The sequence below is a fragment of the Poecilia mexicana genome, unplaced genomic scaffold (genome assembly GCF_051168715.1).
Source record: "Poecilia mexicana isolate PSO_F unplaced genomic scaffold, ASM5116871v1 scaffold_21, whole genome shotgun sequence".
NCBI lineage: Eukaryota > Metazoa > Chordata > Actinopteri > Cyprinodontiformes > Poeciliidae > Poecilia > Poecilia mexicana.
The window spans coordinates 8,862,734-8,889,561 of record NW_028263390.1 but is presented as its reverse complement, the minus strand read 5'-3'; the positions used below and the strand labels follow the sequence as shown (position 1 = coordinate 8,889,561).

General features: G+C 38.4%; 1 protein-coding gene across 1 annotated transcript; it reads right to left on the bottom strand.

Moving 5' to 3' along the window:
* Window positions 1–20,045: 20,045 nt before the first annotated feature.
* LOC148153021 (low choriolytic enzyme-like) lies at window positions 20,046–21,455 on the bottom strand (the record flags this gene model as incomplete). The annotated part of the gene is given in 8 exon segments (XM_088002263.1): window positions 20,046–20,160; window positions 20,162–20,188; window positions 20,269–20,337; window positions 20,388–20,400; window positions 20,437–20,615; window positions 20,925–21,042; window positions 21,112–21,258; window positions 21,401–21,455. Coding segments are annotated over 8 exon segments (723 nt in total), but the record flags the coding sequence as incomplete, so codon positions are not given.
* Between the last annotated feature and the right edge of the window lie 5,373 nt (window positions 21,456–26,828).

Below are 26,828 nucleotides of genomic sequence, written 5' to 3'. Positions count from 1 at the left end.
TTTTACTTGTGTGTTAAAACAGACTTTTTTGTCCTGTTGTTTAGTGGTAAAATAAAGTTTGTTTGTTTCCTTCAGACATCCATCTGGCTGAACAGGATGCTGTTATTTGTCTCCTTCTCAGCCGAAGGTCACCATGCTTTACTTGTTGTATTAGGAAACATGTGGCCTGGCTCCAAAATACTCTCAGCATTTGTGGCTTCCTCATTTAAACTCCTGGGCTGTTGATATCTCTCTTTTTTTGTAATTCACAGAACACTGCCTCTATTAGACAAGTTATACCTGCAGGAGGCTCAGTCTGTACCCAGATGGAGGCATTAACTACATCAGCCAGAAGTTACACATATCCGTGGAACAAATGAGCATTGACTGTGTAATTGGAATTTCTGCTCCCTTTTTATTCTCTTTCTCTGCCTTTCCCTGTTAGATAGCCCAAATGAGCTGTCATCCATGATTGATTTTCACATTTCAGGGGTCTCCACATTCACTAAGCACTGACTATTAGAGGAGCCGCGTCAAGCCTGTGGCACGGACTGGGCCTTTAAGAACAAGCACAGAGCAGGAAGAGTGCGGCTTCGAGTTTGATGGGTAATGTTCACATGAGTGGGAACACATTTAGTTTAGCGTGTGTGGCATTGAAGAGTAAAACTGTCTGTGATCTGTAGGTTAATGTAGCTTCCAAATTGGCCACGGAATCTGGAACAAACTTCCAGAAAACAGCAACACAGCCGAAACGCTGAGTTTCCTTAAAATTGAAGCTAAAAACCCAGCTGTTTAGTGTTTCCTTTGACAAAATGTGAGATTTATTGCTTGGTTCATAACTGTTGACTTGTGTTTTTATGATGTAAAGCACTTTGAACTGCCTCGCTGCTGAAATTGCGCTGTGCAAATAAACTTGACCCGACTCGGATGTCTTCTTGTAGAGAGGGGAGCTTTGCATGAGTCACAAAATCGTAGTTGTGTTTGAGTTTTCTTTATACGGTTGTGCATTATGCCTCTGTGTGTCATGGCATGCAATTGCCCTCCTGAGCACAAGAAACTATATGTAATTTTCCCTCGAGGTAATGAAATAACCTTTCATTCTGAAACAAAGCTGCAATTTAATTTTTTTTTTTATTAGCAGTGGTGGCTTGTAAAGGTCTCATTTATCTGATTTAATCTCACCTCACTTTTACAATCAATTTAGCAGTACTTATGAGTCATTGTGTTGATCACTGCTGCAGCTGAAAAGGGAAAATTTAGTTTAATATATTTGGTTGGTCGGCTGTTGTTGAGACTTAAGATGCTGAATAGTGGTCTAAAAAAACCTACAGACATCAACAACCTATTCTTTGTGGCGATCCATTGGGAAACTGGCTGGTGATTGGAAATGGTTCATTTTTATCTTCGCTGGGACTAACCAACACTCCTACATGAGGAGAAAAATAATTTTTAGAATGATTTTCCTTATCTTCCGTATTGGTTTATCACATACGATCGTGATCAGATATGTTGTATTTGCAGTTGCAGCAAAATATGGGACATTTTTAATAGCATGAATACTTTAGTAAGGTTCAGTATAAATGTCTTGGCTTACTGTAAAAATAGTTTGCTCAATGCACTAACAGTTCGTCTTTCCTTTTAACCTTTCTCCCCTACGTCTGCACACTGATGTGCTCCAACTGGGCTCCATGGCCGGATGATCAGCTTAAAGCCACTTAGCTGACTTACAGTATGAAATGGAGTGCATCAAAAAATGTGATTCCGTTTGGCAGATAGACTCTTGCCTATTCAAAATGTGCCCGAGTATGCACAAGTCGGCATGTGGAGACATAGATTTAGAGCAACAGGGTGACACGGCGCAATCAGGCACAGTTTACTGTGCATGAAATGAACAAAACAGACACTCACTCCTCCATCGCAGTGGGTGTTTTTTATATATATTTGTAAGTTTGCTCAGGGCTAACTTGTAATGGCCCTGCATATGTTACATTCAGGGGATTTGCTTTTCTTTTAAGACCTCAAAATGTTTTTTTGTTTGTTTGTTTGTTTTTTTCAGGATATGTTCAGGGGATTTAACCAAGTATAACAGTTGCAAAAGGCTCAGAATCCTGGTTTCATTTTAGTAACTCCTGGTGAAAAAGCTACTTTTGTCTTTTTGCAATATGACAAATATGATTTGTTGTTGCCTTTTCTGCTTATTAACCTTTTGATCATGAAGAAAAAAATAAATAAATTAGAAGTTTAAGGATATATGAAAGTATAAGAAGCTTGAAAAAAGTTAATTTAGTTAAAAATAGCTTCTATCCAACCTTTCCTTGGTGCCTGTTGATAGCCACAGTTACCTGATCCGAACCGAATGAGCTTGCACTATCTCTGACTCGACTGGGACTACAGCTCTGAGCCAAAAACAGTTTTAAATTTTAATTGCCAGGCTTCTGGCTGTGGAGTATTGCTGGAAATCCCACCCCCAGTGCGGCTGCAAACATCCACAGCCTGCTCACCAGATGTAGCAATAACTGTATAATGACAAACGGTGGACACGCTGTTCCGTTTACATACTGGGGGAAAAAGGTCATCACACAAACCTTAAATGCATTTGCTAGGAGACACTGAACTCATGAAACAAGATGATACAAGATCCTGGATTCAGGGAGACGAGATGAGGCGTGAAAAAAAAAAATCTCAGAAATTAAAAACAAATTTTGTTTTATTTTTTCAGAGTAATATCAGGGTTAATTAATCACAAACAAGAACTTAAATCAATGTAGACTAATAATTAAATCAGACTCTTAGCAATATTTTCTGGCAGGATCATATTTAACGCCTCTTAAAAAAGTATCCAGCTCTGGTTTGATCAGATTAATGATTTAAATTTGATTTACTTTCATGTCTACAGACTTAAAAAGTTGTTAAAATGATCCTCTAGTGTCTCCCCCCCAAAAGTTCAAGAAATCGGTTTTGAAAGTCTGAGATTTGCAGTTTGAAATCAGTTTGGATCAGAGCAGAAAAACGTTATTTTAGTTTTGAGGTGCATGTGGAATATTTCTAATCGGATGACAATTTCAGTGTTTATCAGTCTTGTTGTAAGGCTTTATTTACACATAATGCTTCCAATAGACTCCTGTCTTGATAGATACACTACTATTTATTTATTTAATAAACATGATCATTTACAAGTGATGGTACCTATTCCAATGCTAATTTAGCTAAACTGAATCATGATCACTGCCAGGGAAAATCTGTTTGACAAAAAGGTTTTCCTCTGGATGACAAATAATGTCTTGATTTAATATGACAAGAAATGACGCACATCTGCGAACACGTAACAAATTCCACAATTATAGAAAATATTCCACTTTTCAATGGACACAAGACCTTTTATAGGATTTCATATTAGTGTGTATTTGTATGTTTTAACCACTGACATTCTTTCCTTCAACTTATGTAAATCTTTTGGCTCGTTTCCCAGAATTGCACACAGCTGGAAAAATTCGAAACTTGCAAATGTTATTCCAAACTCTCCAAATCTGAAATGTGTGACTTTTGCGACCATTTGCTAAATCACAGGAATGATCTGGAATATTACACTGACCAAAACTGCACAAACAGCATAATTATTCCCCTACAATAGCAAAGAATAACATCGTGTTCACAGGTAAGAGTTTAAATAACGTTGAAGCTTTCTAAGACTGTGGTTAGCCATTTGCCATTAGAGTATTGACATCTATAACAAATCTTTATCTGATCAAATAGTTGCATGAAGCAACATTAAGATGCAATATTTACAGAATGTGGGGTGATTTCTAGATTCAATAAAACTTTTCTTTGTTTCTGTCAAGGTAGTTTTTGTTGCAAAGCCACAAACAGTGCTATATTATTGCTTACTAGGAAAATTATTATTTTTGGGAGATAAACTAAATCAAATGAATGCTTCCACTGAGTTTATTTTTGAATATCCCATTGAAAGATTTTTTTAGACTACACTTAGAGATCCAAATATTCATTTATGTACACATTCCCAGTAAAATCCTCAGCCCGTAGCCATAGAAACCACGTTTTCTGAGTGTACATGGGTGTGGATGCTTAGTGCCTGAGGTGCATGACCTTTAACCTTAAGACATCTGAATTATTTCGTGTCCTTTTTGCTTCAGGCTGTCGGCCTCATGAACCCTGTGGGGTTTTCGTTACGGCCTCTAAGGCAAAGTCCTGTATTATAAATCCAAGAGGTTTGCGACAACAAATCGGGGAACCGACTTGCCGACAGGAGCCCTGAGGCTTTACTTTAATGATAACTCAGTCCTAGTCAGAGGCAACTAGCAAAGAACAGGTAATCACAAAAAAAAAAAAACATAGTTCTTTATTTAGCACAGTTTACATTTGCAGACTTTAGTTTTGTTATTCATTAATTGATTAATTATTTGAAGCCCGGTTACAACAGGAACCAAATGCCACTGGTTAATGTTGCTGCTAGTTTGGCTCTTTTACTCACCAAATGTTGGAGATTTGGCCTTGTGCTGCTATGGAGGAACTTTGCTCAAATGAATTTTAATTTCGGTAAGATATGAAAATCTGTGTCCTTTGGAGACGTGTGATACTTGGTGTGTAGTTTCAGACTATAAGTTGTTCTGTTTAGTGAAAGGTTTAATTTAATCCTGAATCAACTTCCATTTCTTTTTGCTAAAGTTATTTGAAATCAGAAGTTTCTTTTTTCCAATAGATTATTTTTTTCCATCTGGCGAAATTAATAGTTGATAATAATGTCTATTCTATCTTTAAGCTGGTATAAAATTCTCACAATATGACAAGGTTAAATAAAAATAACATGGCATTGCATTGTTAATGCAAAGGTTTAAAAAAAAAACGCCTTGAGAAAATATTGAATAAAAACCTGTTAAAACATACGTCAGATGCTTACTTAGCAGGGTTATTAAAAACTTTTGTTTTTCTGTTCTTCTCCTCCTTTAAAGTAACACAGATGAATATTAGCCGGTCTGTTAGTTAGGCTATCTGCTCAGGTTGAGCTGCTTTATGGATTCTGCTTCGGCCCTTTAATAAGAGTGGTGGGTCAGGCTGCTTTAGCTTTTTTACCTCTCCTGCCTGTGTCAGTCATGACTTTAAAAATCTGCCAAGAGTGGAGTTTGACTTTCTTGCAAGCAAAGAAAAAAAAGTCATTCTCTCTGACTCTTTCTCTGGATTCTTAGAAAGACTTTAAAGTAATAGCATGAGGCTATAACTGTCTAAAACCATAGACCTACTTAATTCCTGGCACTACCAATGATTTCCTTCAACACATAAGAAAAAATATGACTGAAAAAGCTGCTTGAAAGTTATATTTGCTGTATGTAGCATTTTTATAACAACTAAAGGTAACAGTTAGTTGATTGTGCCATAAAATCACACAATGTGCCTGGAAAATACATACTACTGCCCCATTATGAGTTTTTTCTTATATCATTCGATTTCTGCAGATTATGTCAAGATTACTTTGTTTTCAAACAGTGGGCCAATGGTGACGCTGCTGTCAAAAACAGAGGTAACTCTTAAAATGTCATTATGTTCTTAACCTTTAAGACAAGTTGAATGGCACATATGATCTAAAGATGGGCAGTTTTATCCTGGTGTATTTATTGTCGTAGGCATGGAAGAAAACTCACCTCGCTGGCGGTTGAAGCTGTATTTTGAACTAAAGTCTGTAACCAATAGTGAATAATGAAAATTAATTTCCCTCCAGTCATGTTTGCGTAGGGAACTCAGTCAAGCGTTAAAATGGTTTTACCTGCTGCAATCCATCTTCGACGCAAATCGCCATTGAACACCTTACACTTTCTGTCATAGAAATAATACAACCTGGTGAGTGATTAGTCTACCCACTTTTTCCCTCCTTCCTTTTTTTTTTTTTTTTTTTTCCGTGGACAGACCCGGCAGCTAAAGCTCCGCTTGGCTTTAGTTGCTCCTTGGCTGAAGAGCCGGGGATTCTGGCCATTGAGGAGACATTACATGTTGGCCCGCATTGACAGGTATCTATAGATGCCATTGACTTTAAATTAAAGTGGGTTGTGAGGTGATCAATCATAGCGCTGCTCTCTTGACATTGCCACAGTGTGATGTATTGGACTCCCTTGGCAGCTTCTGGCAATGCGGAGGGATCAGACGTATAATACCCACGTGCTCCTTCTCTTCTGCGCAGCTGTCCTCCCTTTTGTGTGCACCGGCAAAACCTCCCATTTTACACTTCATGGACTGCCACACTTTCCCCCTTTCGCACCACCTTTCATACCTCAACTTGCAGAATGTTGCAGTTTTCACTCTAAGGAACTGTGTAATTGTGCTGTGTGTCAGAGGGGAAGTTGATTCCTCCGCTCGGGTCGGGTAGAAGCCCCAGCCCAGCATGTTAGTGTACCGAACATTTCACTTCATGTTCAAATTGAAAAGGCTGTCAGTGTTTGTGAGTAAAGGCTCATTCAGGCCTTGGATACTGTTGCTATGTGTGCACCTAAGCACAGTGTAAAGAGTGAGGGACGAAGTGCTCTCTGTGAAAGCTGCTGATGAGGGCGATTGAAGAACGTGTCATGGAACAAATAACACATGAAATCACACACACTTAACATTACCGGTACCACTATTAATGCACCATATTGTTTACTGTGCAGCTCATCACACGCTTTTGGCAGCTCCATGTTTCCTATTGTTTTAAGGTCAGTGCAGCAGAGACAATCCAACATCATGTTCTTGTGATGTCCCTACTGAAGGTCAGCTGCTAATAACTGTCTTAGTAAAACTTCTAGGCTATAAGAAAACAGTTGAATTAATTATGAGCTCAACTCATATTTGTCAGAATGCTAAATAATATAATCTTCTGTGACCATGATTAAACTTATTTTGTGTGGGTTAAAGATGTCAGTAAAATAACTGAGACATACTGTACAGGCTTTCCCCCAGAAAACCTACTAAGCCTGTTTGTAGGGGCACCAGGGCCGTCCACTCACAGGCCCACCGTGGTTTTTTTCTTAAGAAATGTCAAAAATTCAGAGGTGTACGAGAAGGCATCATAATGTGGAAATAATAATAATGTGAGGCCAACGCTCAGGTTCAGGAACGACACTTCCAGTTCAATGCGTTAACTATAAACCTAGCTTAATCCGCCTTTACTGTCTGTTACTGGTGTTTAAAAACCCTGTTTAAAATAAACATGGCATCCTGGTTGAGGGGCCAAGTAAACGGAAATGGACGTTTGGATAAAACCAAGATAGTATGCATGTGACTTATTTCAACAGTCAATTATCCCTCCACTGCAGCCCAACCAGTTTGTGCTTAACATTTCTAACAAAATGACTTAGCAGTTGCAACTGATATCCACTGAAAGGTTCTCTGGACATAAAGAAACGTAGCAGATGTGAAGGTAAACTGCAGCTCAACGATGCTCAGAAGAAACACTCCACTTGGTTCCGTTTGCTCTTTGCACAGCAGCTCTGCATGACAATAGAGGAAACTACTGCAAACAATAAAACAACCAGTCTTTCCTCACATGCAGCACTGCAACCACTTCCATGACCTAAAAGTAACACATGGCATTAAGCTCACAATCAATTAAAATGCAGACAACCTGGCAACAAACTGGCAGGCATGAAATTTGATTAAAAAAAACAACTTTCTGTAGCATTTTCTGTTGCTAACAGACTTAAATAGATAACAGGTGTTTTAACTAATGTCTTGTCAAGAAAATCTGTTGAGAAGCAAAGCTTGTTAGTATGACCTGTTCCTCTGACTGGCAGCAGTTTATCACACATGAAAGATGTCAGAATTTTCAAATGAAACATAGAAAATCTGGAGGAAAAAGACTTTATCTGAAGTACAGAAGACGGTTTCCTAAATGTTTTCACATTCTACTACTTCTTGATGATTGGGCTAATCTTCACCATTAAGGAGAAAAAAAAAACATTGTCATGAGTTGGCAAATTGTGAGAAAGTATTTTATTTACTCATGTTAATTTATTAAGGATGATAATATGCCAGAACTACTTCATGAAATACACTTGATGGAAAAATGCCATGCCTGTCCTAAAGCATTTTCAGTTTTCCTCATGTTTTGTTTTAACATTCAGTGTAGTATAATAGTTTGTTTTTCTTCAAACTGCAGAACGTCTTAAATAAATCAAGAGACAATTGAATATCCTGTGTTGTAACTACAAGAAACATGCCACTGAAATGTATTTACTATGTGGCGAGCTCCTGATGAACAGGCTCTGCTTTGGACTGCATTAATTTGTACGTCTCATAGTCGACTCCTTTGTAATGAGCTGACTGTGTCTGTGTTTGTAGATAAATTGAGTTTTTGGACATTTGCAACAAAACTGGACACTCTCATCGACACTCACTCAGAAATGCAACCAATTCGATGGTAAATTTGCCCTTTAGAGGGTTGATTATGTTTAATTAATTCACCTCCATTGGCACAAATTTCTGAGGGCAGTTTGTACTCTGGCACGTGCTTCGGATCGGCACTTCGCAGAGATGCACAAGCATGCTGATTATAAAATGTTTGCATGTCACAATTTCTGGCCTGGCAAGAAATTCCAGTCGGTTAAAATTTTACTAATGTTGTCTTGGAAGAAAATGTAAATCTTTGAGAGCCTTGATGGTTTGTTCTAATGATATAAAGACTGAACCAGATCTCATCCCCTGTGTTTGATTAGGTTTTCTGCTCTGTGTGTAGAAAATAACACGATTGCCACTCCTGTGGCATATAAACTAGAAAAAAAAAACATTATTTATCTTTTGATAGCAAGATGACGGTCATGTTGTGACTGCTAGAGAAAACTGTGTAATACTTCTCTTTCACCCTCTGACCAGTTTTCTCCCTTATTTGTTCCACTGAAAATACTTATATAAGACAAAATAACATCGTCCAATTTCATGCTCCAACGAGCCTCTCATCACAAGAGGCATCATACTGACACAAAACATGTCAACTTAGTTGTAAGTGAGGCAAAAAAAAAAAAAGTCTCTTCAATTACGGTCTTGTGCTAACTGGTAGAGTAAACAGCCTTTTAGACGACTGATTCAGCGACACAAACCTTAAGTTACTTAAAACCATCTTACAGACTAAGCTAAGATGACAACTGAACTCTAAGAACATATCTTAAAAAATTATATTGGGCATTTTGGCAAGACCAATAACTATATTTATCCTACTTCACAAATATCTAAGAAATTTGGAGCACCTCACTTGTTTACTGTAAACATACTAACTTTGAAAATAGTCTTTGTTTTAAGATATAGTTCTCATAATTGCATGGGTAAGTCCTGCAGTGCTCACTGCCAAAATAAAATTGTCAAACAAATGAGGAAGGGATTCTAGAATCGGTGCACTGACTTCAAAGTTAATGACCACATGCACTGCTGTAATTTGCCGGGACTATCGCTGCTATTTTCCCCACACATGCTGTCTTTAATAATAGTGTTTCCCTCACTATGTGTGTAAATCTTTTTTTTTTCTGCTTGTTTGAGAAAAGAGCAGACAGAGAACTTTAAATACTCAGGTCAGAGGTTGCTGAAGAAAGAAACTATCTGTGCCAGATTCCCAGTTTTGTTAAAGCTTTGACCTGCCAATGCTGATTCGCTGCCAATTCAAATTTCTTTGTGGTAGTTGTAATTAACCATTTCATGCATAGTGGTCACTAGAGTGGACAGCTGTCTAAAAGCCATTATTTATGCTTCTTGTGGAATTGTATGCTATAAATGCACACAGACCACTGAAGTGGACACCAATGCATCATAAAATACACTATCAACTACTGGCCATCAACTGCAAATGCAAGAAATTATTTTTGTCAAATCCAACATGGCCAACAGACAAAAAAAGCATGCCAGCCAACCCGATTCCTCCTTCTACTGTAGACGACTCTTGCAGGTTAAAAAAAATATTGTGACATCAGATTACACCTAAAGAACGATACTACTGATATATTTTTCAAATAACAACTTTGTATTTGGAGAAAATTACAATTGATCACCGAAAACAAAAATAAAAAAAAATTTAAACATTTTTTTCCCTGCCTTTTTTTATGCCTTAAGAAAATCAAAAATAATTTAGAAAAAAACTTCTGACACAAAGGATCATAATTCATCATAATAAGGATCATAGATTCATTCACGAAAGGGTTAAAAAGATGTTAAATATTCCAGATTGATACTAAAATTGACTTATTCAGCATATATGTATTGTAGGTAAGGTTTGGCCCAAAATATTTACAACAGAGCAGCTGAAATAAAAATAAGACTGTCATGATCCGTGTTTCTGTGTATTTATTTTACGGTTTTTCTGTGTTCAGTTTCTGTCCTGAATCTCTGTTGTTTCTGCGTTTTCCCCGTTGATTGCTTCCCAGGTGTGTCTAGTTACCTGATTACCCCGTGTGTATGTAAATCCACCTGTTGTCTCTGTCTGTTGTCGGGTCCTCGTCTTTGTCAGCGTCAGTCTGTCCGTCGTCACAGTTGAACTGGTTAAGTCCTGTGTTGTCTCTCGTTTTTCAGTCCTTTATCAGTTGCTACCAGCAATTAGCTGTGTGCTATTCTCTCTGCCCGCCTGCATTGGACTGTTTTGAGCTTCTCCTTATTAAATCATCATCTTCATCATCATCATCTGGGTCTCAGCGTTCATCCTCACCACCACAACCATACAAATCATGACAAAGTAACAGTTAAATGCTGTATGGATTGAAGCAGCACGAGAAAGTAAAGTGGATCAAAACCTGACGTAAGGAGCTAGTAAAGCGAAGGAGAAAATATCCACTCAAGTAAATGGCGCACATCGTGGTTCTACGACCTGTTGAATTACAAGATGTTAGTTTTTTTTTGGACTTTTTAGCAACTGATTTTATATTTTGCCTTCATTGTTTAACAGGTGTTCACAATGTGATTTTATTAGTTCAAGACGGCAGCCTCAGTGATTCACTCTCTACATAAGATGTTTTTGTGCATCTCTGTTTGCTACTATCTTCCTTCATAAAAGCCTTTTTATACATTTTAATGTTAAATTTTAATTTCTTTCAGACATCCCAAGGATAGGATGATAGAATTATGTCTTGATATATATAAAATCCCAATAATGAAAGCAATTTCATGGAACATTTAATATGTTCCATGAAATTATACAGAATTATATGTTAAATATAATTCTGTTTTTAAATGAGTATAAAGTGTCCTTTAAACCTCCTGTGGTCTTAAGACGGGAACATTTAGATCAGCGTCCGGTGGGGTTGCACTGACCCTGTGTGCGCTTTTATGTTGCTTTTTGTTGTTGTTGCTGTTTCTGTACTTGACGGTCTGATGGGACAACACCCCCGTTTCCCTGATGTCCGACTTTGACATTTATCGCGCTCCTCCGGAGCAAGGTTAAAAATTGAAAAGAAAATTTTGTATAAAACTTTTTCAGTCATTACTACAATAAATCAATAACACAATTTTACACACCCCATTTAGCTCTGCAAAGATTTTTGTGCTTTTGCTACATTCCTGTTTTGTTGCACCTACTTCAGTAAATCATCAGGTTGGTTTTTTGTGTGGCTGAAGACATTTTGATTACGGTACAAGGTTTACAAAGCACGATGGAGTTTGCACCTGTCTAAGATGAGAACAGGAGAAAGTCATTCAAATGCTGTTGTGTACACAGGATGACGGGAGGTTTTTTTTCCCTGACGTGAAACTTCAAAACTTTCAAGACAATCCGGAAAGCCGTCCGATTTCCCCTTGAACTACTTGAATCAATTGGATGATGAAATCTTAAAACGGGACAGGTACCCTTCGCACCAAAGGTAAAAACCCTATTTTCCCTGTCCGTGAAAATGTCATTGCTTCAATTGTCAATGGTTCCTCAAAGCAACGAGTGGACAAAGAAGCTGGCACGATGTTCTTATAAAAGCCTCCCCTCCACACTTCACACTGTTTGACCCTTCTGCTGATGTAGCATGTCCTTGTGGACAGCGTGCTTTGCTCCGAGACAGAGACATGCATCGCCCGACTGGACGTTCTTTTGCTCTCCAACCCATTCACTCAACAGGAAGAAATTACATTTTCCAATTGTCTAGAGAAAGATGATGGCAGTACATTGGGGGCAAAAAAAAACAAAAAAAAACGGATGTGTGGAGAAACACAATCAGCACAGACCACAGCCCACAAACTTGCCATCAAAAGGAATTTGATAGAAATAACATTTCCAAAGCACAATCTGTGACTCCTCACCCTTTTAACTTTGTTCTGGGAGAGTCTGGATGCTTTTGCAGAAGGCTCGCTCACGTGCAGGATTTGTCATGCGCGTTTATGTTTCACGTTTTCCTGGAAGCGAAATGCGGCTTGCATTAATTACCGCTTTAATTGGGCAATATACAAGTATACTAAGTTAAAAATATCTTAAATGTGCACCAAACCTCTGCAGGGACATTATGTTCTCCCAGGAACATTACGTTGTAAACAAAGAGGAGCATTTAGTTGTTTTTTTTTTTTTAAAGGAAACATAATTTTCCTTCATTGGCTATATCTGGGAGCGCAAAAACCCTGCAAGTGATCAGAGCTTTTAATAGGGACTACAGACTGCTGCTGGGGATTGGTTTTCATTTTGTCATCCAATCTTTGGTGCTTATTTGATGGTTTTTAACTTGTCTTTAAAATCGTGCTGCAGTAGCACTTTGTTTGCTTGCTTTTTTTTTTCTTCCTTTACAAGCTGTTACATTTGCTTCGGTAGCAACATAGAAAATATCTCCGAAAACACAATCGGAAGCAGTGTGACAATCAGGAAGAGCCGGAAGACGATGATCGCCCGGTGTTATTTGCTTGGAAACTTTTGCTACCAGTCAAACCGCATTTAATTATCATAATAATTAACAGGCCGTGTGTCTAGCTATCGTGTCTGACAGCAACAGGGCTTCTATATTAATCCACGGACTAAGTGGCATTGGAGGACGTCATGCTCACAAAGTCAGACTTATACAATCTGTGTAATTGCCACATAACGGCACTGTAATTACAGGCAATTATGAAATCCACATTTAGAACATGTTTAAATCGTACAGTGCTTCTACAAAGATGGCCCCCAGAGAGCAGTCTTTTATTTCTTTTTATTTCTGCATATGTATAATATTTGGCTTTACTGTCTCAGTTATTATTATGGCCTGGTGATTTAACTTCCTAGTCTCTTTGGTGCTGACATTATATTTCTCTGTTCCACTGTTTTCATATAGTTTTGTGCTTTGTTCTGTCTTCAGATGGAACATGAATGGATTGCATCGTAATAGAAAATGTCTGCTGGAATAAACTGTTTATTGGAGTTCTGCACTCTGCTAGTGCTTTCGGAGATAGAGGACAGGCGGCTGCAGTGTTCAAGCAAAAACAACAAGGATAAAGGATGCAGCACGAATGTAATGTTTTTTTGTTTTTTGTTTTTTTGTAAATATGACTCACTGTCTTTTGTTTAAATACCATTAAGCTGTAAGATGGTTCCAAACAAGCAATGTGCAAAACCTTTGGTCCAGTCCATGAACTATTAAATATAGGAGCACATTTGTTTCACAAGATCTTCTTTTTCTTGTGATAAATCCTAGATGGACCTGTTTTGACTCCATAAGTTTCAGTCGGCTTGACCAGCTGTGTAAATCTAAACATCTGTGCCAGGCCACCAGGGCCCTCTGCCGCGCTCTCTGCATACCAGATATTTGTGACTACACCGACTGTAAACCTCCTATTAAAAATATTCCACCTAATGCATGGCAAAAAATCTCCCAAAGTCAAGGAAATCCAAACAAACAGCCAACAAACACACAAAAAGATGAGTCAGATAATGAGCACAAGAAGATAATGGTAGTTTTTAGGAAATGTGGTGTGAAGAGAGCTGCTGTTTTCCACATTCAGATTAGTTTGGTTCATGCATCAGGGTCAACAAAGCCCCAAATACTGAATTATGATAAGAAGAATTTCATTTAATTTCAATAACTTCTTTCATTTTCTTGTCAGAGAAAATAAACTAGTGAAAATTATACATCTTTGAGTGGAATGAAAAATATCAATACAGACACATGCTTGTCCTTTAGGCCCAAGCAGTGATTTTTTTTTTTTAAATAAGGAGAATTATGTGGAAACCTTTACTTAAATGAAAATTATTTGACGTTTCTATCTACCAGCAGAAGGGTCCATTTACTCCAAACATTTATTCACCACCTACTTACTCATCAATGATGTATTAAAGTTGGAAAAACAGATAATACATTTATATCAATCTGTTTGCACTAATAAGTAGACAGTTTCAAATTAAAAAATAACATCTTATTTTAATTGAATCTACTTATCTACTCCCAATCCACTATATTAATGTTAGCTTCAGCTTTTGTTTCGATGCCATTTTTCTCTCAAAACAAAGGTTGCCAGGATTTGACTAATTTGTTACGGTAAAATAATCCAATTTTTCTCCCGCTGTAACACTTCCTATTAAGATGGTAACATGTTTCAAACCTGTGGCATTTTTCTTTAAAAACAAGACCTGATTCATTCGCCTTAAACAATAAACTGCGATGACGCATTTCTTTCTGCACATCTTTGCCTCTTCCAAAGTTTCTAGAGATTGTTTAAGTGGATGTTGATCAACCATCTTCATACTGCTTTGCATTATTTCATTAGGTTTGTTTTTTCTGTAGCATCCTGAGACGGCATTTGTTGGGAATTGGTGATTCATAAATAAAATTGACCAAGTAAAATTGAACAAGTGCCAAAGTGTTGGTGGTACCTGATATATATTCTTCTGAGAATGATAACAATCACAGGGAAGCGTATTTTAACACGTTTTACCACATCAGTCAGCATATCAACGATATACTTTGCTATGTTTTTTAGTCCAGTAATATAACATTAAAAATAAGTTGCAAAACAGGAAGGCGATGTCCAGATTTCATGTTAGTTCTCTACCGTGTAGTTAAGCATGAAATTTAGACAGTATTATTGGGATTATTATGACCCCATCAGATTCTCATGCAGTTTATATAAACAAAGGTCAAACAATTAATAAGAAAGACCAAATGCCAAGCGCTGCATGTGTTCCTCTGTTCTGGCGGAGTTCATTCTTTTCGTACTGAATCCGGTGGCTTCCTATACTGCAGTTACATGGTGTCTTCGTATTTATCCCGCTACGCTCACAGTTTAGCCCAGAGGTGAAACAATCTGCAGAATGAGCCATCAGTAACTCCCTGGAAATAAACCTGCCAATCTTTCCGAGCGCCAGCTACCGGGACGATTTTGCTCCTTCCCTCCCTGCTTCATGGCGAATCTCCTCGCTCTCTTGCTTTGCGGCTTTGATTTGTGTGTTTCGATGTTACCGTCCGTGATTACTCTCCCGGTCACTCCCTCTTGCTCCCCAGTCTCATTGTTCCCCTCTCTATTTGTCTCATCTTATCTCCCCCATCCTTTTTCTCCCTTAACCATTTCTCTCTCTTTTTCTCATTCTCCATGCCTTTCTCGCTCTGTCTTTATCTTAAACCCCCGCCCCCGTCGTCTCCCCTCCTCCTCCTCTGCCCTGGTCTCATCAGACAGACACGGAGGGTGATGCGCAAACACCATCCCTCACATCTCCAATGAGTACCTTGTTATCATCTTGTCCCCACAGCGGCTTTCTGTCTGGCTCCGTCTGAGCTTGGATTCCGTCACTAATGGGACCGCATCATTTTCGACAGCTGCAATTCCTCAGCATTGAGGAACGGGGATGCGGAGCGGCTCTGTGAACACAGCTCAAAGGGATTGAAGACTAATGCCTCGCTCTGATTTACACATTTACAAAGGCCCGTTTAAGCATCACGTCTCTTGGTGCGGCCCTCTGCCGCATGGCCTGTAATGACGATTTACATGTATTCAACTTGCTTGGATATATCGTCTCCCTTTTGATCAGCTCCCCTTAAACACCTTGTTTCATGTAAGGTAAACTCGCTCTTGATCCCAGAGTCAAATATTTATGAGATTTGAGAGACAACAGATCCTTGTCAGGACGGTATTCTCGGTTGAGGCATCATGGAAGTTTTTGATGCGACTCCTAAGGCTCCTCTGATCTTGAGAGTAGGAGAAAAGTGAATCTTCATAAAAGCTTCAACAACAGATCATGTTAGAGTTTGCCTGCCTCTTTCAGCCTGCTTATCGTTTCCACTGGGTCCTGCAAGGCAACAACAAAGACTCCCAAAATTTCTGTGGCAATCGGTTCTGTCTTTGATTGTGCGGTTCACTAAATTTACTTTTTGTGTGTGTGTATGTGTGTGTGAATGCTGCTTTCATCTCTCTCAAAGGGGGCACTTAGCAGCTCACTTGTTATGTGACCCAGGCCATGCTTTGAAACAGACTGCAAAATTAGACACAAAACAGCTCTATGTTTGTTTGCACGTTTTGGTTCGGCTTAATTTTTAATATGCTGTGTATCTCTATCTAGATTTCTTCAATTTCTAATATGTTGTTTCAACATTTAAACGTGGATCTGGGCCATATTATCATTCTAATACTTTGAGGATCTTCTTATTATGGCATTATGGTCTACCAAGTTGGACTTAAATTTGCACTGAATTTTTAGCGTATATATGCAACATACTCATTATAAAACAAAGTAATAATGGATAAGTAAATAAACAGACAAAAACATGACCAAACACACTCCTAAGCACAAGGTGGGGCTGCTGAGAAACTTCTTGGTGCACAGCTACACAAAAGGACCAGCAGAATTAACTGACTTTCTCTAAAATTATATGTTTAAACTCATAATGTCACCTTCGACATCCAAATTTATCAACGTAGGCAATAAAAAAAACAAAAAAATTACATTCCTGAATTAAGTTTCAAAACCTCTTCTAACAGCTATATGTTAACAAGAAAGCTAAAGGTTCTTTGTCTAATACTTTACTTTAAGTTTGATTTCTTAAAGGACTTTTTATTTTGGCATATCCAGACTAAGAGTGGACAAATGGCCAGAAGAAGTAATTTCAAAATGTATCTAGGTTTAACCATGAAAGGATATGTTGTAAAACCTCATATTACAGTTAATTTTTTCAATTGCTTTGGTGCAATTCTCTGATCAGAATTACAAATTTCATAAGTAATGATTCAGCCCTTCACAATAGTCATTTCATAGTAGGAGTTCCTCATTCCTTCAAACTGCAAATCGTTTTGGACATGCATTGATCGTTTCCATACACTCCTCTGCTGCTTTAGACCGTTATCATTTGCTTTTGTCATTTATGTCAAAATTAACTGTACTTATGAATGCTGAATGGTGTAAAACTAATTCATTTTGATGTCACTAATGACACAGTTTCAGTGACGCTTGTGCAGGTCATCAACTGTAGACCAGCCAAACTCAAACAGTTGCCTCCCATTGGACATTAGATCGCTCAACTCCAACAATCCCCCTCTAACACTGTCTGAAAATGCTATACATATTTAGCAATATGTTATTATTTTTATATAGGGACAAGTGTGACCGTATATTTATAAGCACACTTGTGATTTGTGGGCAATGATGACATTTCATTGCTAATTTCTCTGTTTTTACCCAATGACAATAAAATAAGTCTAACTAGGTTTTACAGTTTGAACTGATTGTTTTGTACTGTTGTGCAAATGTTAACAGAGAGAAATGCACTAATTAAATATCTAAAAACATCTGTACAAGCACTGATATGTGTTTTTTCTTCCTTTTCTATCCAGTAACACATTAAGTGGATATTAAAGAAATTCTTATGCTAAAGTTAGCGTAAGAAAACATTTCCAAGCAGCAGGTATAAAAAAGATGTTAGTTTTTTTCCCCTTTAGATAGGTATAAAAAATTAGATCCTAAGGGAACAACTTTGAAACAGAATCGAAGTCTGAATTAGCCTAGCTTAGATAGCACTGCATGACTGCAAACATTTCCGTTTCCTTCTGGGCGTCAATAGACAGCTCAAGTAGAGAAACGAGAAAAGCTGTGCGCTGCAGCTTATTGTGTTTGAAGAGAGGCAGGTACACTGATCTGTGTTAACAACATGGTGGTAAAAGCCATTCAGGCAGCCAGCGGTTATGGCCTGCCAGCATATTACTGGTGACATCACACATCAGAGTGCATTTGGCTCCGCTCGGCCTGCTCTCATTAAAGCAGACATCCTACAGGAGACCCTGCTGGTCATGTACACTCTGCCCTTTAAAGTCCGGTCAAAGAGCATCTGTAAAAGCCTCACGGAATATCCTTTGTAGATTTTATCACGTTGGTCAGTCATGCTAAACTCCAGGTAACAGAGATGAGGTTTCCCGTTTTGTTCGCCCCAACTGTATTTTCTCTAAGAAGACACCTAACCCCACAAAAAAAAAAACAAATACCAAGAGAGACAAATGTGTTAACAAGAAAGATGAAATATTTATTCACTGTGCTTTAATTTATGCCTGCCTCAAAGTTCAGAGATGTCACTCCCCTTATCAGTTTCAATGAACATTCAGCGATTTTAGCCGCAGTGTTTTCAGTGTTTTGCAGTCGTGGCCTGTTTGTACTTCTGTCATGGGATCTTGGGCTCATCTGCAATCAAGTCTCATAGAACGTCTTTAATTTATAGCCGGACGAAAAATCTCCCGGAGATTCTTGGAGCAAGAACAGAGTCAGAATACTAAATATTTCAATAAACAAGAAGATTTTGAATATTTCATAGGCAGAACGATTGATATGAACTGAAACTGCTTTATGAAACATTAAAGTCCCTCTGTCCATCTGAACTCTTCAGACTTGCTGCATTTAAGCCAGAGCACAGGAGAAATACATGCAGCGCTGTCATGATCGCTGGTGCACACACACATCAAGGGAGGAAGGAAATTTGCTTAATAGGGATTTGTTTTCTATTGCTGATGTATTTTCTTATCTTTCCCCAAAAATCTCTTGATGCTCTTCTTGCACACATTACAGCCCCTGTCCTCTGAAGATGGAAGGAAAAGCTGAACAGGATTTTAAGAAAAAAAAAAAAAAAGTTAGCACACATCTAAAAGCAGAGAATGTGGCCAAGTGGAAAATATGTCTCCACAGGTTTAGGGAGTGGAAGGAGGTTTATTTGATGTCCATCCGGATCTGTGCGTCCCCGCAGAGCTTCAGCTCTACAAAGTTTGACTTCCTGATTACGCTGTAGCCCCGATTTACTCTGATGAAAGAAGTTGTTGTACGCAAATTGAAATAAAGAGGCTATTTTAGGAAGCTAAAATTGAATAAAAAAAGGAGAAAAGCCAATCTAAATAGAAAATAAAGCTGACTTTATTTATCTTTATTGAAATTTCCCTTTGAATTAAAGATGTTTTTTCTATTTTGCAGAAATAGACTATCAAATCCTGTGAAGGATTTTGTGAATTTGTGCGCTAAAAAGTATAAAGTAGAACTTGTTGTGGTACTGATGATAGTTGTAGGTTTACTTCCACATCGAAGGCTCCAAATGTGCTCATTTTATTGCCAGAGGGACGATACATAGATTACATTTGATGTGCAATAAATGTAACGCAACTGAAAATTATCACTATCTTAGATTATAAACACACAATTTAACAGCATGCTGTCTAATGCTCTTTGTCTGATGTTTAAACTTAGACAAGTGTGTAAACCTTTTATATTCCATTGGTTTAAAGCTGCTACTTATGACAACCTGCTGCATTTTCTTTTATAATATTTAATAGTTATTATTATGGATTGTAGATCTGAGAAAGAAACAAATCAACCAAAGTCGGAGTGTTCAGGTCAGATCTCAAATAAATCGTTATAAGCCAGTAAAACTCAGATTGGTGCATTTCAAACAGTTCTGTACACAGTTTCATTACTTTTTTCCCCTCCTTTAAGCCTTTCTATAAATGCATATCTGCTGGTTTATCAGGTTGTACAAAAAGAAGCCAACATTTTTGAAGTGCTTTTACAGAACAAGGACATAAGAGCATGGACGCAAAAAACTGCTAGTGGTATTGTTGGTAAATAACAGAAGATTACAGAGGCGATGGGGAAATTTCAATGCTTTAATATAATGCTGTCGCATTGTTATTAATCATCCGCTTCAGAATATCCTCTATCCCGAATCGCTCCTGCACTTGTAGAGCTCGTTGACCCGGAGGATGTCAATGTCGGACAAACCGCTGCGTTGGCCAATGGGAACGTTAGGATCAGGGACAGGCGTGAAGGTTAAGGCCCCCTTTTGTTCCAAAAGCCATTCTACACATATAAAAGGAGATAATCAATCACTCAGAATTAAAAATATTACACACTCAAACTGGATTTTTGTCCAATCTTACTTTCCGTATCGCATCACACATGAGTCGTCAATACGGGGTGAGATTATTTGTGTCCATCTTTCAAATAATCTGGTGCCAAATAAAAACAAATAGTACAAGATTGCCAAGAAAAACAAAACAAGTGTAAATAATCTAGTAGTCGTGCAAGTTTTTTTTTGTTTTTTTTACATTCTTTGATGTTTTCCCAGTGGATTTTCACGAATTGGTCACGGTTGCTGCGAGTGTGTTTGTGGTAGAAACCCAAAGTGTGGAGCGGTTCGTGTTGGACGATGCCATGATGTACGCAGCCCAACGTCTGCAGAGACGCCACCTGCTTGTCTCCGATACAACCCAACAAAGAGAAACAGCTAGGAAAGTGGAACAAGAAAAAAAAAACAAAGGACGACAAACACTGGACTTGTGAATTCAAAGCATTTGCCTTCTGAGACTGTCCAATCAGACGAGACTAGTTTTTGGTTTTCTTTCAACCTGCTGGTTGGTTATTTCATGAGGATTGTGCTATGAATCTAAAAACTAAGCAATTCATAGATCAAATTTAATTTTGCATCCTATCAGATGTTTCTGCGTCTACATATGCAGTGTTGAAAGTTGTTAGTTTTAATGGGTAAAACTATCTGACCTGTTGGTCACTGGTAAGAGTCAACGTATTAGCTTACCCATATTTTGGCTCAGCACTCAGATGCACCCTGTCTCCTCAGTGAGGAATGAACTGGATGCAGGTTTTCCCCTCAAAACATTTGATGGGAAGCAGAATCTTACTCTTCTCAGTGTTATCTACAGTTGCAGATAAAAGGGCTTCAGTAAGGTGACCGAGACGCCATAACATGCGCTAACCTGTTCCACCATATTCGTCACTTATAACAAAAGGGATTTCTACAATCCCTCTTGAATTCTGCGGCCAGAAGCAGCTTCACTGGTTATTAAGGCTCTTCATGGCTGTCCTGGTTGTAGGAATATAGACGTCTCCTTCAAGCAGCATGCCTGCGGATCCTGTTAAAAGGAAAGTGTTGCAGTTCATACAAAGGTCTGCCAAAAAAAAAAATGCTTTCATGTTTTTGTACAATTCTGCAGTGATGATGTGAGAAAGCGCTGCTTCACCGCCATCCCTGCAGATTCGGGTTTGAACACTCACTGTTGTTCATTCTGAGGATATTTGTGGTGTTTTCCTCCTTTTCTGAGTCCCGTAATCAAGAAGAAAGACAAAAAAAAGTAATAGTACTACTTACTCAGTTATATTATGTTTTACCATGTGATTCCTAATTTGGCTACTCTCTTGGTAAGGGCTGCAAATAGATATATTCTGACTCAGTCACTTACCATCATCTGGATTGGAATTCTGTGTGAAAACCACACGACAACAACAAAAAAATCAACTACTTTCTATTTTCATTCATATCATTTTCACCCAACTGTAATAAGTACAATTCTTCTGAATAAGCCCCGACTCTGGTGATCTAGAAGATGCAGCAAGATCTTTTGCTCCATTCTATATTTAGCGTGGTTTCTTACATCTGCAGGGTAAGCATTACCGACAGCTGAAAGCAGCAAGAGCAGAAGCGAGGCTCGTGCTTTGAGGTCCTTTTTTTTTCCTCCTCCTGAAGGTGCTGATGCAAAATGTGCCGATGCTTCACTGTGCCCTGCATCGACTGATGCTCAAAGGGAAGCGGGGGGGGGGGGGGGGGGAGCTAATATGCCACTTTCCTAGGTGTATCTGTGTACAGAGATTAATGGAAGGGGCTTCGGCAGGTATGGTCTTAGACACACAGCAGATGGGAGTGCCCTCCCCAGCCCTCCTCACTGTTTTCACACAGGGATAATCTCATTCTGGGAGGATTACGGTGACCACAGGCTGCTGTCGGCTCACTTAGCATCACATTTCACTTGGTATTTTTAACCAGCGGGGAGCGCACTCATGAGATCCCAGTCTTTATTCCAAAAATAACAAAACGCACCGCTGGAAACGCATTTCTGCTCGGGGTGTTTACAGAAGTCGACTTTAGATAAACCTTTTCTCGAACCAGACCCTGCTGTGTTTGTTGACGAATGTCAACAATATTTAAAGTCGGACCTTCACGAACAAATGCGATGGAAGAGGCGATGACGACCGCTCGAGTCGTTAAAAAAGGAGCTAGCTATTTAAATTATGTATTCACTATGCAGATGACAATCGTTTTGAAACATTTCAAGCAAAAATGCTGCTTTGGTTCTAAATGTATAGTAAACAGTTAGGAGCAGGTAATAATGGTGATAATATTAAACCAGCAAATTCAAGAGCTGAGAACTAAAAAAAAGAAACTCTAGACTCTAGAACATCCTTCCTTTGCTTTAACATTGGTTGCCATGGAGACTTGACTCAATTTAATTTAATTGAACTTATTTAATTAGGACATTGGACATTAATCAACATTACCAAAATTCATGGCAGTGTAAATCTAGTTAAATTTCATCTTTTGTCCTAAGACAAGTAAGAATCTTGAGGATCCAAACAGGTAAGCACTTCCTTGTGAGTGAAATTAAAAAATAACTTTAGATACAGTACATCCTTACTGAATATGCTGGATCCTTCTTCAGCATTGTTTATCACTATTTTTACACTTCAGAAATAATGTACTTGTTTCTCACGATGAGAAGCTATTTTCTTGCTATTTGCTTTCTATTCTAATTCCATGCCACATTCCTACGCCTTTCCCATTTCATTAATGGCTTTGAAAAATCGTCATAATTATTGTCACACTTCTGTTCCAACTACAACAGTGACCTTTACAGCTCCTTGTTTTCACTGAAGGACTTTTTTCAGATTATTTTGACGAGACCTGATGTTGCGCCTTTATGATCGTTTAGTTCGGATCATAAAGGCGGCGGCTAATAAGGCATCAGTCAGTCTCTCCGAGCTACGTCATTCCTCTGCGCTGCATCAATAGTGATTATTTCTCCATGGTAAGAGATCATGACTCAGCTACCAGACAGAAAACTCAGAAATCAGAAATGGATTGTTTAAACTAATGATTATTCAGATTTATTGGCTGCCCTGCTCATGAATCCAGAGTTTCTAGTGCTTTGTTTACAGGAAAAGAGGGATGCTGTCAGGCTTCGCTGCGCCATAAACAGTTTTAGGACCTGATTCTGCGTGTCAAGGCCGGCAGCCTCACAGAGAGATTCCATCACACAGACCTTTATATGATGTGGTCTTCCGCTGTACATCACAATAATGTGGCATTTACTGTCACTGCACAAAAATTGTGCTGCGTGTGTGTGTGTGTGTGTCTGCGTCTCAGTGGCTGTGGATGTGTGGCCTCCCTTCACGGAAAGTTCAATAAAACCCAATGCATTTACTAAATTTACAATGTTTGCATTAGGTACTTTGAACACACAACCGTACATGCACCTTTTTATGTTTGCGTTAGCCGCATGCCGGCCAAATTGGGTGATCCGCGTGGGTGAACAGGTAATTCGATTTGTGTTTTAGAGTCAGAGCACAGCAAAATAACACTGTGATTTATGACCCGTCTGTTTGGTTGAGCTTTATTTCTAACTCCAAAGAGGAGAAGGTCTTACTCGATTTGAAATCAGTTTAGTGCTCCCCTTTAAAAAAAAAATATATATATATATATTTCTCTCCAAGTATCCGCTTTTTGTTAGCTGGAGGAGAAACTCCAGGAAGCTATGAGTTGTCAGAGAGGAAATATGGTGCAACACCGCCCCAGAAACAGATTTAACTTTGTTGTTACTCCTTTTTTTCCCTCTCTACCCAATAAACTCTCAAGTGAGATGGAATTTGTCCACAATTCAAAATCAGCAGAGAGCTGCCTTGAATTGTGCTTTATGTCTGGAGCTCAATACATCTGCATGTGATGGCTATTGTGCAGATTTTTCTGTTTTATAGAAAGAGCACAGCTAATTCTTCATTTTAAATTGACTTCTGTTTAGTTGGTGCACCAGAGATTTAGTGTGTTGCTGTACTGCACTACCTGGATGTAGCAGGTTGTTGTTATGACAGAATAAATTTAGTACTCTTCAATATTATGTTGTCAAACCACTACATATTGTTCTCTCTGACATTCTGATGATAGACTTCAGCTGTTCCTCCAACAGAAATACGAAATTTTATATGACAGTTGAGTCTTAAAATATTTTGCCTTTGTCCACTGGGATCGACAAGTTCTGCTTCTTTCCTTGCTGTACCCACACACACACACACACACACACACACACACACACACACACACGCACACACACACACACACACACACACACACAGTTTTCAGTCCGTTTACTTCTCCACATCTGTGTTCAGTCCCTGCTTAATTAGTCAGATTTTGCTGGACCTCTGCCAGGTAGTTTTTGTGCCTCTAATCAGGATGTCTTGTCACATGTCGTTAATCTCCTGCTCCCTTTTTTTGAATTTTGTTCTTGCTTGTTTCCAAGTGAGAACATCACTGAAGAAACAAAATTGGGGACTAAATTAGATGACGTTGAGTTTAATTTAGAGTCTGTGTTGTCATAAAGCTGGTTAACCCGCTGCAGTTGTTACACAAGTTCTTGTGAACAGCGAACCTGCAAAGCTTAATATCAGTTTTAACAGAGAGCCAGTTATTTTTTAGAAATTTTGGTGGGGGGGGGAAATAAAATCTACAGTTTTTAAAAAACAGTTTTGATATTTATAATTTTATATATATTTAAATTTTACAACTTCTGTACACTAGGGATGCAAACAACTGACCTAGTCTTATTATCTGTTGATTTATCATAAATCAGATTATTAGATTAAAATTGATGTCAATTATTTAATTATCTGCTTAGACCTCTTTCAGTGTATTAGTGTGACCACCATCCAGAAGAGGGCGCCACTAGTCATCCTTTAATGGAACCAGTTGATAGTTGTAAGAAAAAGAAAGAAGATGGAGGGCAAGTCCAATGGCGGTAAAGTGAAACAGCCCAAACGGAGTCCGGTGTGGGATGCAATATGCATTTTATGTAGTTCTGTTTGGATAGGCACTTAACAAGCTTCTTAAGTTATCACCTTAACAGCGTTCATTCAGCCGTGCTGCAAGTCAGAGCAGCGTCAACTTCTCAATCAAAGGAGAGGATGTGACGTTTACATTTTCCTGCATTGCGCAGAAAAATGCAAGCTTGATGGAAAAAGACACAATTCTCATAAGCAGGTGGTTTCTGAGGGCTTTTGTGACTTAATGCACTTTGTTAACTTTGACAGTGCATTAACTAAAGTTTAACATCCCTTCGACAGCAAGGGATGTTGACATGGAAGTGGGCAGTAAAGTCTGCAGTCCTGCACATCTCTCTCTTCTCTCTGAATTAAAGGCTTCACATATTTTATTCTTTTAATTTTTTTAAATTTCTACTCAGCAACCTAATAGATTCCTGTTTTGTTATATTTTAGAAATATATCTAAGTTTAATAACACAATAAAATATAAATTTTCTTTTTATCAATACTTGGCACAATAAGCACATGCACTCAGTAGTAGATTAGCACATCTGGCAGCCATCTTGGTAGCTACTCATTACACGTTGACCATTCCCAAGACCACCCATAATTTTTTCAGGACTAAGGCTAAGAATAATGGTTTAAAAGTTTTTTTTATTATTATTAATAAATGGTTAATAAAAAGAGAATATCCACCTCCACAAATACGGCTAGGTCCTTACTGTAAGGGTTTGTTTAGTATTGGGAGCTATTTTTATGGCGTACCATAGATAGAAACAGATGTGTAACTTTGGCATATTCTCCAGGTACAACAAATACCAGTGAAGGCTCATTCTTTAAGTCCTCTCCTGATCTATAATACATCTCTGTCTTCTTCCACCGACACTGTGTGGGTAGCCAAGAACAACAGTCAATGAGCAATATCCATTTACGCAATGGACTGTTAAACAATCTGCTTAAAATTTAGAGTTGCTGCAGCGGGAGTGTGTGCCAGGAAATCCACTGTCATGATAAGTACTCCTTTAAAATGATGCACATTAGCCTGATCTACTGGCTCTTACTTACTTCAGCTCCTTCTTCCGCTACAGTCGGTTGTCTGACCCCGACACAGATGCTTTACTTCCCGTTCCCTCTTTTTTTGCCGCCGGCTCAGCGTCTGACTGTGTGACAAAATAATAAGTAACTACTTTGTACAACCCATTAATGCCGAGCCTCCCATGTCATCAAGCTCATTTATTTGTTGTTGCATCTTCAAATTAATCAAATATTTCTTCTATTATCTCTTCACATTTGACAAATTGTTTTTACAGCATTCGTAACTCGCGGTAATTGATTTATTTCACCCTCCCTTTGCACCAGAGTCGGTGTGTGAGAGTAAACATTGTGTTTGTTCTAATTGACATTCAGACAAACAGGGACAAATATGCTGAATATGTACACAATTATAATTGGTGTGAATTACCAGACTTGTAAAAGGCATGTGAATTAAATCAGGTGCATTATTGTGGCAATGCAATTGATTAAACGACAGCACGGCAGCACGGTCCATTCAGGGGACAATTGTGGTTGATAGATGAGGTGTCAAGTGGGTTATGAGACAGATTAGAAAGTTGTAT